Source organism: Eumetopias jubatus, unplaced genomic scaffold (genome assembly GCF_037043125.1).
Source record: "Eumetopias jubatus isolate StellerSeaLion01/CBP00866 unplaced genomic scaffold, mEumJub1_p1.0 scaffold_7, whole genome shotgun sequence".
Lineage (NCBI taxonomy): Eukaryota > Metazoa > Chordata > Mammalia > Carnivora > Otariidae > Eumetopias > Eumetopias jubatus.
In genome coordinates, this window is record NW_028274813.1 from 128,052,382 (window position 1) to 128,068,805 (window position 16,424).

General features: G+C 47.1%; 1 protein-coding gene across 3 annotated transcripts in view; it reads left to right on the forward strand.

The window, feature by feature from the left end:
- Positions 1–10,879: 10,879 nt before the first annotated feature.
- The window catches only part of SLCO3A1 (solute carrier organic anion transporter family member 3A1), a 319,452-nt gene continuing 313,907 nt past the window's right edge, over positions 10,880–16,424 (forward strand). For all 3 annotated transcript variants that reach the window (XM_028122068.2, XM_028122069.2, XM_028122066.2), the window contains exon 1: positions 10,880–11,263. In XM_028122068.2, coding sequence (XP_027977869.1) covers positions 11,084–11,263 — 180 coding nt within the window. In that variant the 5' untranslated portion in view covers positions 10,880–11,083. The remainder of the gene's footprint in view (positions 11,264–16,424) is intronic.

The window sequence follows — 16,424 nt, forward strand, 5'->3', positions numbered from 1 at the left end:
AGTTTTATATTAGTGTTAGGCTAACTTTGCATAGTGAATCTTTATATTTTCAGCTTTTGTTTTTATATCTGGGAAAGTCATATTACATGGGGTTATCTTTGTGAAAATCTGGAAGTTATCACTGGTGAAATTTTAATGCAATGGGATATCTTTAGAGGTAATTATCTTAGGGTCAAGTCAAGTTTGCCATTATAAAATCTATTTAATTCAGTTTTCCAAATTTACTAACATTGTTTTTGAATAATACTTTTTGATTTGTTAAAATTTTCCTCTGTTCTTATTTTTACATTTCTTTTTTACTTTTGAATTTTGTTTTTTTCCCTCTACTTCTCATATATCCTTGAATCGTGTTAAAAAATCAGTTCTTGAATTTGTGCATCAACTTTACTGTTTCTATTTTTAATAATTCATTCATTTTTTCTATGCTTATCTTTAGAAAATCTTTTCTTCTGTTTTCCTTGTTTTAAATACATGTTAATTAGGTATAGTACAAATGCTTTGAAATGTATCTATTTTGTCTACTTGTTTTTTCAAGTATAGTAATTCTATAAGGGGCTTGCATAAAATAATTGTGTTTCTGTCCATTTCTTCTTGTACATCTTTGCCTTATGTATGTGAGGTATAGAATATATATGCTTTTTATATCTATATTGAAAACTGCACATTTTTAGGCACACTGATTCATGTATTCAGTCTTTATGAATTTAATATTAATATCTTTATTTTTTCTCATTTATATTTTTCTGGTAAATCTTTATTCATTTTTAATTTTTTAGTCTATTTGTATCATTTTATTTTGGATATATTTCTTGTGAGTAGGTCATGGTTGGATTTTCTTAGCTCAATACTGAAGTTTTAATATTTTATTGTAGGATGTTAAATCATTTACATTTATTATTATAACTGTCTCATCCCCTCATTCTGGATAATTATTTGGGATCTTTGGGGGTTTACTCAGGTGGAGTTCAGGGGAACAGAGTCTGAACACTGACATGAGAAACAGCTGCAGGCATGAAAACAAGGAAAACTCACACTTGGTCATGACCAAGTCCCTCTTACAAAAAAAGGAACATTCTAAATGTCGAGCCTGTGGAATTGGTCAGAAATCTAGAACAGGATCCATATCAAAGAATTTTCAAAGATCAGACACAATTGAGGAGTTGGTTCAGAAAAGAGAGCCAGGAGAGCCTCCTGGGCAAGCTTGGGGAGGCCCTCGGAGAGACCCACATGTTTTCAACCTTTTACTGTCAATGATACTGAAAGAAATAATAGGGATTGGCAACAACAATTTACAACAACAACTTGTTTATTGACATTGGACTAAGTTCTTTCGATAAAGATTCCTTTCATCCTTGCAGCCCCCATGTTATTATACTTTTACAGACAGGAAAAGAGGCTCTGAATTTTCCAGACCAAAGTGAGTAAGTGCCAGAACTACTTTCAAAAAACAAATTTCCCTAACTCAAAAGCCCATGATTTTGACTATTGTATTATACTGTTTTCTTCCCAACATTGTAATTGTTCTTGGTTTACATTTTCCCAATATTTACAAGCATATATTCTCTTGAATTATTTTAATTAGGTTTTTCAAAATCATACTCAAATACACAGATTCTCCATCAAGTTCATGAGCACTATGATAACTTTTGATTCCTTCTATAAGATGAGGAATGGAGTGCTCTTCTCTTCCCCACATACTCTTTTCCCCCATTTTTGTCAATATCATTTGGAATTACGGACCAATTTGTTAGTGGTCTTATTTTTAGTTATTCTATTTCAAGAAACAATGGCAAAAACTTTCCATTTGTGCTGCTATTTTATTTACAACTTTTTTTTTTTTTTTTACTTAATTCGGCATGTTTAGCTGGGACTGTCACAATGTTTTTGAACCCACTTCTGCTCTTCTCGAGTTTTTGTCTTTAATTATTATGTTGTTCCATGTGAATGTATCTCTACATAAGTTTTTCAAGAAAAGTGCAGGGGTGGTATCTTTTTTGAGCTCTTGATTAGAATATCTAAGAATGTCTTTTTTGTTTTCTTTGCAAATTAGCAACGTTTCAGCTTGAGTCATAAGCATTTTCTCTCAGCACCATTTAGACTTTGTTCCATTATCATCTGGCATCTAGTTTTGTGATACACAGTTGATTTAGCCTGTTTTCATTTGATGATAAGTAACTTTAATGTTTTGTCTGGATGTTGGCAGAATTTTTAAAAATCCTTTATATTTAAACAAATTTTCTAGGTTATAACTAACTGTGAATCTTTCTTCATTAATTTTGTCTGGAAATGGTGAGCTATTTTAAATTGTGCATTCAATTTTTTTTTTTTTCAGTTTGAAAAGTTTTCTTCCATTCTTGGTCTTTAATATTGCAGCAACATTGTTTGTTCTGTTTATAACTTTCTGGTGGGGGGGTCTTTCTTATCCATGTAGTAAGTCTTTATTTGTGATCTACCAAGTCACCCATCTTTTCTCTAATTATTTTTATCTTTGTTTCTCTTCTCTACATTGATAGAAAACTTACCTAGCTTGCTCTCTATATCATTTATTTGGTTTCCTGCAATTTTGATTCTTATCTTTACTGCCTCCAAATCAGATTTCAGCTGCACAATTTTATTTGTGGCTTACCTGAGTCCTAGTCTTATCTGCCAGCTTCCTCTTCTAATTCAGTTAGAATCTCAAGCATCATCTTTTTCATCTAACACTGTATTTATCATTTCAGAAAGTATATCTGTTTAGTATTTATTAAGAACACAAAACAGCAGGATTAAATTTTTTTGTCTTATCTAGTCAAGTTTTCCTTTTTTTTTAAACAAGCATGCTTTTTCTTTGCCTCACTGGTCTAGGGACCTTGTTTTATGTTACAGAATATTTTTCATAGATTCAATGTATCTTTATCCACCTCTCAAAACAGGCACACTCATTCCTTCTTAAACAAAGAGATGTCTATCCAAGATGGTTGTACTCTGGATCTGCTAGAATCTTCCTTTTAAATATTAAATTAGAGAGCAAGTTATGGTGCATACCCTCCCTGACTTCCAGTGCTGAGCTAGCAATGGGTACTCCTCGATCATGGCAGGAATTTCTCTTGCTTCCCTAACTATTTCTTTGTAAATGGGAGGTGAATTAATTAGTAAATAGTTTGAAATATTTCATAGTCTTTTTGTGGCCTGAAAGAGTGCATGAGGGGCTTTGAGTCTAAGAATACAGTGCTTTCAATGTATATGGCAGGTTGTATTTTCCAAAGATGGCCACAGCAATATATATATCCCATCCCATAGGTGCTTCTTCTTTTTTAAAGATTTTATTTATGTATGTATTTATTTGAGAGAGAGAGAGCGTGCAAAAGGGGAGGAGCAGAGGGAGAGGGACAAGCAGACTCTGCTGAGCATGGAGCCCGATGCGGAGCTTGATCTCATGACCCTGAGATCATGACCTGAGTGAAAATCAAGAGTCATATACTTAATTGACTGAACCACCCAGGCGCTCCCCATTCCACAGGTTCTTCTAACAATGTGGCACTGACCTGCTTTCATCGAGAGGTGAGTTCTGTGATCTCTACCCTTGAGTCTGGTTGGAGCTTTGTAGCTGTCTTTATCAACAGAATGCAGGAGAAATGATGCTGCATGACTGAGGGCAAGGTCATAAAGGTCCCATTTTCTTTCTGAGGTATGGACACTAGGACTCCTGAGTGGACATGTATGAAGTCTGGCTTCCTCAAGTTTGCCATTTTGGAGACATCATGAAGAAATACCACAAATGGAGATGCCAGGAAGGCATGGCTATTCTAGCCCTCCACTGTTTGAGCCTTTCTAGCCTAGGACACAGGCATGTGAATGAGTGAGACCTCCAATGATTCCAGCCCTCAGCCTTCCAGTAGAGTCCAGTTCTCTCCACCAAGCCCTGCCTAGACTGCAGATTCTTGAGCAAAATGAATAAATGAACATCATTTAAACCACTAAGTTTTGGGGTGGCTTGTTTCATAGCATTAGATAATCAAAAACATGGGCTTCCCATCCCCACCCCAATGTATATTACTATATTACCCACTCCCTGTATTACTATATTACTTTCTATCCCAGGACATACTCTGCAACCACCCACCCTTTCACTGAGCCCATTGTGCTTTTCTGGGATTTACAATTGCATAGACTTACCAAGATGCGAGCCCTGAGCTGAGCATCCCTGGACAGCCAAGAGGTGACTGTCAGGTTTTCTGATTGGGGAATTAGCCCAGGTCCCCCATGTAGAGCCCTCTTGTCCTTTCTCCCCATGGAGGAAAGAGGCACTCTTCCTTGGTCATCCCATCCAGCCTGTGTTAAGGGCCATTTCCCTGAGAAACTGGATAACCCATATTTAGGATCTGGGGTCTCAGCCCAATTAAGTCCTGGCAGCCCTTTTGGGTTTTCGTTGGTATTTTAAGGTGAGCTGGGAAAGGGAAGTTCAGGCAGCCCTCATGATCTTGAAGTCCAGCATCCTAGCTTTCATTCTGAGGTTCAGAGGTGTTGCCAAAACAACAGACAACACAAAATGGACGCCTCTCTCGGTCCCCTGGCCTTGTCAGGTGACCCGTGCTCTGTGGGACCCCATGGTGTGAGGGTTCCAGGAGAAGGAAAATAACCAGCATCTTCTTTAAAGCCGATTGTTGCTCCTTGTCTTCCCTTCTAAAGCCCCAAACACAAGGGAAAGGGGAATACACAGAAATCTACAATGCTGCTGGAAGTCGCCTAGCTCTGGGCTCCTCTTGATGACTTCCTAGGCTGGTTGTATTCTTCTCAAATCATTACCTGCATATGAATCGCCTGATTCGGAACATCTGGGCTGAGGTCTGAGCGTCTGCATTTCTAGCAAGCTCCCAGGTGACGCCAGGGTTGCTGGTCCACGGACCACACATTCAGTGGTGGGGCTCTGGGCAGTTACTGTTGCTCTCACTTCCTGAAGGCAGCCCAGAAAGACTCTCACTTCCTGCCTCACTAGTTGTGGTTTTATAGCTATTGTGACTATCATGCCCCCTGTCTCTTTGCCTCCCAGTGCTTATGAGCTCCTCCCACCATTTTGTCCTGTCCCACAGCTCGGGCATGGGAAAGGATCACTTCTTGTGTCCTCACTAGTTTGTTCTCTGCCCAGTAGTTAGTGAACACTCTGTGCCCGGCTCCTCCAGGGGCAGAAACATAGAGATAGAAGGCACTGATCAGAGGTTTGTCAGGGAGAAGGGCAGTGAGTACCCTCTACAACAGGACAAACGCTAGGGCAGAGGAGGACATAGATGGTAAGGGGATGTAGGTGGTAGGGAGGCAGTGGGGGAGCTGGGAAGGCATGAGCGAGAGGGTATTCTTTAAAGGCTACCTGGAGGACGTGACATTCTAGCTGGATCTTAAGGTACTGGTAGGTGTGAGCCAGCTGAAGAAAGGGGGAGGGAAAGGCATTCCAGGCAGAGGGAATAGCAGGTGCAAACGTTTTAAGAAGGAGAAAGCATGGTGAGCTCAAAGGACTGCAGTTAATTATGACCAGAGCATGGAGTGTGTGTATGTGTGTGAAGGGCTGGGGAGAGGGGTAAGGTAGTGTAACAAAGTATCACAGACTGGGTGGCTTAAACAACAAACATTTGTTTTCTCACAGTTCTGGTGGCTAGAATTCTGAGATCAAGGTGTCAGCAGGTTTGGTGCCTTCTGAGGCTGCTCCCCTTGACTTGCAGACCCTCTCTTCTCCCTGGATCCTCACATGGTCGCCCTTCTGTCTGACTTTCTGTGTCCTAATCTCCTCTTTCTGTAAGGACACCAGTCTTCTTGGATGAAGTTCCCCCTAAAGATCTCCTTTGACCTTAATCTCCTCTTTAAATGACCTACCTCCAAATTCAGTCACATTTTGAGGTACTGGGGGTTAGAGCTTCACCATATGAATTTGGAGGGGCTGCAACTCAGCCCAGAACTGGCAGTTGGAGGTAGGATGGCCTTCTTCATTTTGTTGCTCTCTTCACCCTTCCACAGAGGGAGAGTTGGATAGGGTTTGGAGGATGGAAGCTGGGCGTGGAGGAGGACCCTCATCTGAGCAGGGGTGTTCCACTCCTTCATCTGTGGATGCTTTCTCTATTACTCATACTCTTGATTTAGGTTTTAGTGGCATCCTGTACCTTGGGGTTTTCTTTCCTGGTCTTCTCACGTGCCCTTTGTTCCAACAGCAAGAGGGCTCATGGGCTGCCGTGTGCCATGACCGCCTGGGGTACCCAGGGCCGGAGCCCACCACCCCTCGGGGAGCAGGCAGCTGTGGTCACTTTCTGCCGGGCTTGGGACCCATGAGACTCTTGGCATGCTATCAGCCTTGAAACCCCACACCTCTTTGGCAGAGAGGCTGTTGGGCCTTCTGAACATTTCCAGGGCTGGCTCATTTCACTGGCTCACATTTAGTTATCAGTAGCCACCCTTAAAACACAAGGGTGTGTGTGCATTTTTGAGACTGGGAGCAAATCTGGGACACTTGCCCTTGAGAGAGAAAAGGCATTGTGTCGGTGAGAGGCACTCCAGGACAAGTCCCGCTCTAAGAAGGAGCCACAGGGATGGAGAAGCAGGTCCCTGGGGAGCATACCTGGAAGGAAGTTTTCTATAAACCTTGACCCCCTCTGGGTCATTTTCCTGTCCTAATCATAAGTATTAAGCCTCTTGGCAGGAGGCCTGTTAGATTCTCAGCAGGACAAAGGCTCCTTTATTTTTAAAGTAAAACACTCTGCTCTTAAGAAACTAACAGTCTATTTGGGTAAACACATTCTATTTACCCACATATCAATCGAAGGCAGCCAAGGTTGAGCTCCCTAAATACACTACTATTGGTAAATGTTTATCATTTGTGTCGCTTCTTTCATCTCAAGGCTCATTTTGCATAAATAAAACACATTTTTAAATCCTGAGTTTTCTCCTATCTGTTCTCCAATTTCCCTGAACGTTCTTCTTCTTTTCTTTCCCCTTCCATTTCCCTTGGATTCTGGATGCACATTCTTAAAACCGCATCTACACTGATGTTTATCCTTTTCACTTCTTTGCTGAGCTTTAGGATATATTCAAATTAAGAAATGTAATTTAAAATGTAGAACTATGAATATAGTTGGTAGCAAACAGAGGCTATGGGTAGAAAGGCATATGGATCAGGCTAATTGTAAAGTGGGGGTGGGGAGAGAAAAACTCCGAGAGAGAGAGAGAAAATAAGCTTCAACTCAGCCCAAATATTAGTTTGAAGCCAAAGAAGTTGGCCTAGCCCCAATTCTATCCTTGGTTGGACACAATACATGATTGCTGTATTTTCAGAAAAAGAAAAAAAAAAAAATCCATCCATAGGGTGAGAATCTAAGCATCTATTTTCCATCCCAGTGACAATCAGAAATCATTCTTTGCATTTATTTTTCAACTTTGTACTTGCCTGTGAACAAAATTGAAGCTGGCAAAGGATGGTTCATGTGAATTACTTGAACAACAGTTTCTCATTGTGTTGAATTACATTGAGGCTGCTTGCTGTGAAATCTTGCCACAGCCCAGTAACAGTGAAAGATATTGTCACTTTTTTTTTCCATGGCCATGAAGTTAACCCACTTCTCTCCCACATAAACGAACTGATGGTCCTTTCCAAAGTGGGGGAGAAAAGCTCTCCAAATCCTAATCACCAAGCATTTATGTACAGTTTTCAGAATCAAAAGCCAGTCTATCTTCCCACGTCACCCGATCTTCATGCTTCCCCACATCACATTTCCAGATGACATGGCTTCTCAATGTTTGTCATACCTCTAGTCACCAACAAAGAGAGGAGTCATGCATCCCCAGCCCCAGCTAGCAATATTTTCAGCTAATTTAGGAAAGTCCAATTTAGAACCTAGCCCAGAAAAGGAGTAGCGAGGCAACAATAATCACGAGGGTCCTCTGGGCCTTTATAATGCCTTCCTTTCCTAAATTCACCATCCACCACTAGGGGGACAGATGACGGAGAAGGGTCCACGCTGTAAGTGGTGGCTGTGGCATTTCTCCAAGGCAACATTTAAGGTTGCCCAGTTGAAGCGTGGGATGGGTTCTGAGCTCCATTTGCCTTGTTTGCCACATGACGGTCAATGGTTCATTTCAGAGGCTAGTTGGAGGGGAAACCACAGATCATGGCGGGGCTAAATCCCCTCTTGATCTCCCTCTTCCTCCTGGGCGTTCCTCCCAACTTGGGGTGGAAAATGCTGCTTTTACTCATGAGTGAAATGGGACTAATAAGAACAGCTCTCCCTGTTGGGAGATTTGAATGATACAGAGCATTAAGATACTTAATCGGCAGTCACGTGCCATGCAGATATGAGGGTGGTCCCTGTTCTCTGCCGCTTTCTCTGCATAGGAGAGAAGCCAAGCAGAAGCACCTGCTGCTCATAAACCCACCTCATCAACCCCAGAGCCCCGATCTATAGGTAAATAAAGGACAAGCAAGGAGGGAAGGAGATTGAATGTGTTAAATTCTTCTTTCTGATGGTTGTGAGGCTGACACCTGAGTTCCTTCAGGCTGACTTTGATTACTCTTCCAGGCTTCAGGCACAGGATTATTTTCATGGCTGCTTACTGTTAATTATATGAAGAAGCTACAACCCTAATCCAGAATTCTCTGGATTAGCAGCAGAAGTGTTTGATGTCTCCAAAGACAGTTAAGTTTTTATAAAATAAATGCCCCAAGCTGAAAAAAGCCTGTGTCCTTCTTGGACTATACGCAGGGCAATGTGGCATAGTGCAAAGAGAGTTGGACTTGGATTCAAGTCCTGTCCCTTTTGATCTGTGTGACACTGGGCTAGTCACTATATATCTCTGAATCTCCATTTAGAAAGTAGAAACCCATGAGTTCCGCTGTCCCCAAGAGACAGGGAGTCATTAAGAACCTGGACTGGTTTCTGAGGCTGGCCCTGCCATTGACTGGATATGTGACATTGGTAATGTTAACCTTCCTGGGCCTCTGTTTTCTTATCTGTAAAATGGGCTAATAATAGTATCTAGTTTAGACGATGGTTGTGAGGTGTAAATGGTAAATGCAGGTAAAAGCACTTAGAACGGGGACCTGGCCAGAGGAAGCACCGGAGAAACATTAGCTCTTGTGATTACAAAGAATGTAAACAACACTTAAGGACTATAACGCACTCAGCATGCTATTTCAACAGCTTCAGGGACAAGTAAACATCTCAGCTTTGCAGGGCCAAGTCAGAGAGGCAGGAAGGGAGCTAGCTCATCGAGGGTCTTCTCAGGAAGAAGAATGGAGGTACTCCCCTGAAGCCAGAGTGTTGGAGTGGGCCCAGAAGCAGGCCAGAGGCGGACTCAGTAGAAATTGTCAGCTGTGAGGGGAGGGTGCAGGGAGTGGGGGAGGAGCTGCAATAAGGTGACAGAGTCTCGGGGAATGGTGCAGCCCCTGGTGACAGGAATCCGGGAAAATGGTAAAAGACCTGTGTTGGGGGGAACCAGTTCGATAGCAGACAGACAAGAGGGGAAGCATCTGAAAGGGACACCAAGTCTAGGTGAGATCATGTCTGGAACCACAGGATGAAGCAGTTTATATTTAAATGGTATGGCAAGACAACACCCCCACATTACACCATCCATTCTCATTCAAGTTCTTTGGGAGGAAGTAAACATTATGGAAGTGTTAATTGCTATTCAGTTTCAAATTTAAGCCTGCATTTGTACACGGGAGCCTAGGAGAATGGCACATTTTCTCCGACATTATTAAGTAAAAAGGCTTTATAAATAATTGGTTGAGCCCCCCAACGGCCCCGGCATAAGCTGCTGAGTGCTTCCTGGTACTGATCCAGTCCTTCCCAGTTTTTCTGAGCTTCCAATAGGTAGCAGATCCTACTGGTGGTGCCTTGTGGCCCAAACTCCCGGTGATGGTTATAACGAGCGGCTGCCACGGGGCGCGAGCTTTCAGGCCAAGGCCAGGGGAGCGGCCCGGGCCACAGAATGAGGGGAGGGCTGGGGACCGAGGCAGGCCTGTGGCTAATCGCTTCCCGCCGGCTTTAGCTTTGGCTGCATCATTCCTGAGGACAAGCTCCAGGCAGATGGAGGGCTGGACAAGGCCCTCTGCTGGGGTCGCTGAGACCGTGCAGCTACCTAGACCGTGTGGCTGGGGGGCGACCGATAGTCTGTGCGGTTCCCGACGGGATAATCGAACTTCCCCCTTGGGGTGTTCAGCTGCTTTCTTTCCTCGCGGTCGGGAGCCGTTTACGCACGCCCAGGGGCCCGGGGGAGCAGTAGCAGGGGCCGGCGGGCTCGGGAAGCCTCAAGCAGCTCTGACCTCTGGCACTTCCCCAAGCCCCGGGGCGCAACATCTGTCCCCAGAAATAGCCGGGCGGAGGAGACGAGAGCGCGCCCACCCCTTCCTGGATACTCGGTCTTCTCTCTCTTCCTAGAAACCGGCCCTCCCCTCCTCGCGTCTAGCGCCCGGAACCCGCAGCACTCGGTCCCCGCCCAGCGGGGGCGCCCCCGCACCCCACCTCCGCGCCCCCAGTTCCTCGCGCAGCACCGCCCAGCGCCGCCGGTGGCGGCGCCCCGCTCCCCGCAGCGCCATCCAGGGGCCGGGCACTGCCTTCCTTCCTCCGGGCCCCCCCCCCGCACCCCTCCGCGCGCGCCCCGAGCGGGTCCCTCTTGCGCCTCCCCGAGGGCGCACCGGCGGCGAGGGGCGGCCGGGCCTCGGAGCAGACGCAGGGGAGGCGAGCGCCGGCCCGGCCGGGCGAGGGGAAGCTGACGATGGCAGCGGCGGGCGTCCGCGGGCGGCGAGGCAGCGGCGGCGGCGGGCGGCGCGAGGAGCCCCTGTGATTGGCACAGCCCGAGCCGGAGGAGGAGGCGCGGGGAGGGCGGAGGAGGAGGAGGTGGAGGAAGGGGGCGAGCGCGCGCGGCGGCGGCGGCGGCGGCGGTGGCGGCGAGGAGCTGTGCCTTCCACCTCTCCAGCCCCGGCAGGACGGGGGCGGCCGCCGCGGGCCCGGGGCGGGGACAGCACGCAGCCTCGCAGCGCACACCCCCGCCCGGCAGCGGCCCCGACACCCGGGGCGAGCGGGAAAGCGGCGGCGGCGGCGGCGCCGGCGGCGGCGGGGGAAGGATGCAGGGGAAGAAGCCGGGCGGCTCGTCGGGCGGCGGCCGGAGCGGCGAGCTGCAGGGGGACGAGGCGCAGAGGAACAAGAAGAAGAAAAAGAAGGTGTCCTGCTTCTCTAACATCAAGATCTTCCTGGTGTCCGAGTGCGCCCTGATGCTGGCGCAGGGCACGGTGGGCGCCTACCTGGTGAGTCCCCGTGCCAACTCTGCCGCGGGAGCCCCCTCCTCAGCCCGGCGCTCCGGCGGCCGGCAGGCACGAGGAGGGGGCCGCCCGGGCCCGGGGGCAGGCGGGCATGACCTCGGCCGGGCGCGGAGGTTGGCGAGTGGTGCAGAGGCGGCCGCCGGGGGAGCTGCCGGCCCGGGCTGCCGACCGAGCGGGGAGCCGGCGGGACCGCGGATGCCGGCAGCACCTCGCGCGGCCGGCGGGGGCCGGGGGTGCCCGGGGAGGAGAGGCGGCGGGCAGGTGGGCGTGAAACCGTTCCCCTCTCCGCCGGGAAAGCGCAGCCAGAGGTGGACTTCAGGAGCCCCCTTGAAGAGGCAGGCAGCGCGGTTTTCAGGTGACCTGCACATGGGAAGAAAAGCCAGTTAGCATCCTGCGTCCTCTACTCTCCATTCCAGCCGCCTGGAGAACAAATCCATTATGCATCATTTTCTCGGGCGCTTTCTCCATGCGCCAATTACGGGGGGATTTAACAGCTTAGAGTAAAATGCGCCCGAGTGTGGCCCTGATCCGAGCCACGGCTGCAGGGGGACTGTTCCCTCTCCCTATCCCAATAGCCATCTTTCGGTGTCTGGGATAAAGTTACTCAGTACCTGGAGAGCCGCCGCGAGTTTGTGTAGTTCTGCTACCCATGCTTAGACCTCGATTCCCCACCGTGGTCTCTCGCCCACAAGGGGGTTGCTGCATTTTGCACTATGTACATCTCTTTCATTTGCCTTCTGAAAGGGGATATTAGTGCTCAAACGGCCCAGGGGTGCATAACGTATCAGAGGAAACAGCTTGTAATGACTCAGCACTGTCAAATACCTACTTTGTCGCTTGGTCCTGCCCCGCGCAGGTGGTCCCAGCTCGAGTTAGAGAGAGTGCACTTCCAGACCCAAGTACAGCCCTGCCTACACAGGAGAAGATTTTTTTTTTTTCCCCGAGTGTATAGTGTTAAATCATTACTTGGTGACTGACCTGCCACGGGAATCAAATGTCAAAGACTTTGAGTGTTAGTGAATAAGTTTGACAGAGATAGAATTGGACAAGATTTTGGCTGTTGGATAACTGCATCCACAGATAGAATCGTGCTCTTCCTGATGTACCAGTAATCCCTCCTTCCTGGGCTTGGGGTACAGTTAATGAGGGCCAGACTGCTGGGACAGGGCACCCTTCCTAAATGGGCTCCAAAGACTCGGGGGCTTGCCTGTCAGAGGGAACTACGGGCAGGTTTGGTCTCTAGTGGGGGGTAAAGTCAATTTCGGGGTTATGACAGAGGGTTGTTCAAGCTCAGCTTTCTGTTCCTGGGGTGACAGACTTACCGGACTTCTGAAAATCGAATGCATTTCCTTTGCTCCTTGTGAGATGAAAGTGTTTTAAATCCCTGTCTCTGTATCCCTGACTTTTATGCTGCAGGTGAACCCTGTAGCCAAAAGCACATTTTCTTTTCTGTTTGGATTTCTGTTCTATAAAATGCACTTTTCTCTGTAGTTACAGTACAGACAGTACTTGTGGCCCGTGGAGTTTTGAGGTAGGGATCACTGTGTCTTGGTGGGGGAGGGGGGGTCCGTTTATCACACCTTTATGGAGGGTATTTGACTGTTAAGATCTTAAAATAGGTACATGTATTACCAAGATGCAAATGTATATTAACAAAATATTTGTGGGTCTGTACTGGGAGCATATGCAAAGTATGTACTACCTAACCGGGTCTGTGTTTGAGGAGGTAGTTAGTATGTCAACAGCTACCTTCAGTTTAACAGTTTGTTAGCCTGAGACCAGTTTTGTTCGGTAGAGTGCATTAGTCACGTGCGGCGAACAGCAACAGAACTTTTCACACCATGAATTATAAAGGCACAGGCTTAGTTTTAGCTTGCAACAATCTAAGGCTCTTAGAAAGGAATGAGGCTGGGCTTCAGCCAGATGAGTAGCCTAAGCTCCTTTAGAAAGTTAAGAAGCAGAGGCTGATGGCCCCGTGGATATAAAGAGGCAGGGCTGGCATCAGGAGATAGAACATTGACTTGAATCCCAGAATAGGCAAGTGGCAGGCAGAGAAGGAAGTCAGTCCACTTTGCGGAGGAGGGGCGGGGGGGCTGGCAATTTCAGCCTGGGCCGATAGAAAGGCTAATTCAGAGGGGTAGGGTAACAGGAGTCAACAGGTGACCAGCAGAAAGGAGAGGGAGGCCCAGGAGAGGACAGGCCTAGGAAATGGAATTCATTTTGATCACTAGGAGTAGAGGCACAAGGTTCTCAGGGCTCAGCCTTGCCCTGCCACTGTGGACTCCGTTGCCATCCGAACCTCATGAAAATAAATAGTTTGCTTGCCAGGCTTGACCGGATCCTCTTGCTATGGGTTTTGCTCTTCTGGGCCCCTGGGGAGTTTTCTGTTCCTCTGTTATTTTGGAGGTGGAATGAAAAGTTTGTTATTCCTTCAGCTGTGTGAGATTGCTTTATGGGTAACTTGGGAATGAAGCATTGTAGGATGTTTGCAGGAGAAGCAGATTTCTCCCTGCTAATTCATCGTGGCTTTCTTAAGGAACCCAAGAGCCTGCTTTTGTAGGTGATCACACACGCAGGGTCAGTGTGCAAGGTGTGTGTTATATATGATCTTTGCATTGGCAATCAGCCTGTCCCTCTGATGAAGCATTTTCAGATACCTGAGGAAGGGCACACCTTGGGACACTGCCAACAATGCTTTTGCTTTGATGGGGGCGGGGTGGTGATCGAAAGTTCTGTGCCAGTGACATTATTTCCTATTTGATCCCAATAGTCCACCTTCTTATTTTGTCTTCCCAGATGTCTTTTTTTTTTTAAACATTTGGAGGCTTCATTTCATTTCTCCGTTTACTTTCTTTTTTTTTTAAGATTTTTATTTATTTATTTGAGAGAGAGAGAATGAGAGATAGAGAGCACGAGAGGGAAGAGGGTCAGAGGGAGAAGCAGACTCCCTGCTGAGCAGGGAGCCCGATGTGGGACTCGATCCTGGGACTCGAGGATCATGACCTGAGCCGAAGGCAGTCGCTTAACCGACTGAGCCACCCAGGCGCCCCTCCGTTTACTTTCTGAAAAGACAGATTGCCCCTTGTCTTCAGTGACACTGGTGTAGGCTTCCCAACTGCGGAACTGAAGGAGGAAGTTGCCTGTGATTTGAGAAGCAACTTTGAAAAGCAGGCAGCACTGTGTGTGTGTGTGTGTGTGTGTGTGTGTGCGCGCGCGCGCGCGCGCGTGTGTGTGTGCGTGCACGCGCATGCGCGTGCCTTCCCTCAAGAACCTGCCTAGGGAGGAAACTCAAGGGAGACTTGTATATGAGACAAACACTAATTGTTAAGCTGGGCAGGGGACCAACAGCTTTTTGCCCGGGTGTGGGGGGTCTCCCAGGGGAATGCAGAAGGCTTTTGACCCCCGACACCCAGGCGCTGTGATCCTAGAGATAAGGTAATGTGCAACCCCAGGGCTGCTGTGGACTCTGAAATCTGTTACACTTGCAAGTGTTTGAACTGGAAATCATGCTCCAGATCAGCCAACAGTCATAGGAATGTTCTCTCCTAGTCACTGAAACGGCCTGACTGGCCACAGGATATTTTTTGGAGCAGAAGAGAGACCCATCCAGTTGGGTCAAGAGTGCGATTTTCCTTGACTTGGGTCTTTGCTTCGGGTGGTTCCAGTCTGAACTGACCTACTTGCAAGGATGTGACATCTGCTAACGTCTCGGGCCCTTTGGAGAAGGCATAGGCATGTGGGAACTACTCGGAGAGAAAGTCAGTGCGTGTGCGCGTCCTGGTGATGCGTGGAGACCCACTCAGGTGTTTCCAGCCATTCGTGGAGGGTAGCCCTGCGTATAGAGGTTCGCATACATTCTCAAATTTCTGGGGACTGGAATAGATAAGGCTGCGTACAGGAAATGAAAGCCCCTGACACCCCTGGGCAGTTGTGATCGAGGCTCCTTTACAAAGGCATTTGAATTTCTTCAGGATGAAAATTTAAGGCGGTGGCTGGAGGAGTCTCCAGCCAGGGTGGGGTGCTCAGGCGGGGCCTCTGACCCAGGGGTGGGCATTTGCCTATTGAGAGTTTTGCACACACTGAGTCTGAGGTTGTGGTGACGAGATAATGAGCCGGATGAATGAGTGCATGTCACAAAGCTCCAGCTCGCTGATTGATAGTCCCTTTTTAAAAATTTTGGGCCCGAGAGCATTGCATGGCTTGAGTTACTGGTAAGGTGAAACTGCTGGATTTGTTGTTCTTTCTTCTTCTTCTTCTCCTCCCCCTCCCCCTCCTTCTCCTTTTTTTTTTTTATCCCTAAAGAAGCATCATTTTGAAGATGGGTATTTGCATCTCTTCCCCAGAAGCAGACAGCTGAGAGACATTTTTAAAGTCCTTGTCAAATTAGTACGATGACTAAGGCGACGTATTTTACTTAATCAAATTATTTTATACACTTATGGTTGCTCAAAGTGACAAATTCCCTGCCATTTGCATAATTACTGGATAGCCCCAGGTAGTAAGAAATAGAATTACCCTGATTTTTCTTTTTCGTTGCTGTTTGGTTGCAAATGTTTAGCTAATAATTATTTAGGGGAAAAAATGATTTCTGGGAAAATTCCTTTCAACCAGCTTTGTGTACACGGCTTAGTTTCTGTAGGGGTTTTCTCTTGCGTGTTTAACAGTCCAAAAAAGTGAATCAGTTGGGAAGTGAGCGCGATCTTGATCTCTTCTCCCGAATTTTGTAACTCTCCCGCATTTCCATTTTAGATTCCTTACAAAGAGGATGACCCAGAGGCCTCTCCGCAGAGGCACTGCCTTGCTAATCAGATGCCCAGCATTTAAACTCATCTCCTTGCCTGCTGCTGGAATGGTATAGCTCTGTGTTAAACTGGATAAATTTCCACTGGTGCAAAGGCAGTTCGAGCAAGAAGGTGTCAGAATTTCTCTTGCTCATCCTAAAGCAAGCTTCGAAGTACTGCCTTGTTTGTCGGGGGGGGGGGGGGGGCTCACTTAGCAGAGTAAGAATAAGTATAAGGTAGAGAAGGAACAATGAGGATACAGCCATGTTGGATGAAGATGAAGGCCTTGAATAAAGAAAAAAAATCTGTGAATGTTATTGGTTAATTGCCGACACGGGTGTTCCTTTCAAGGTCGGGGCCAGACC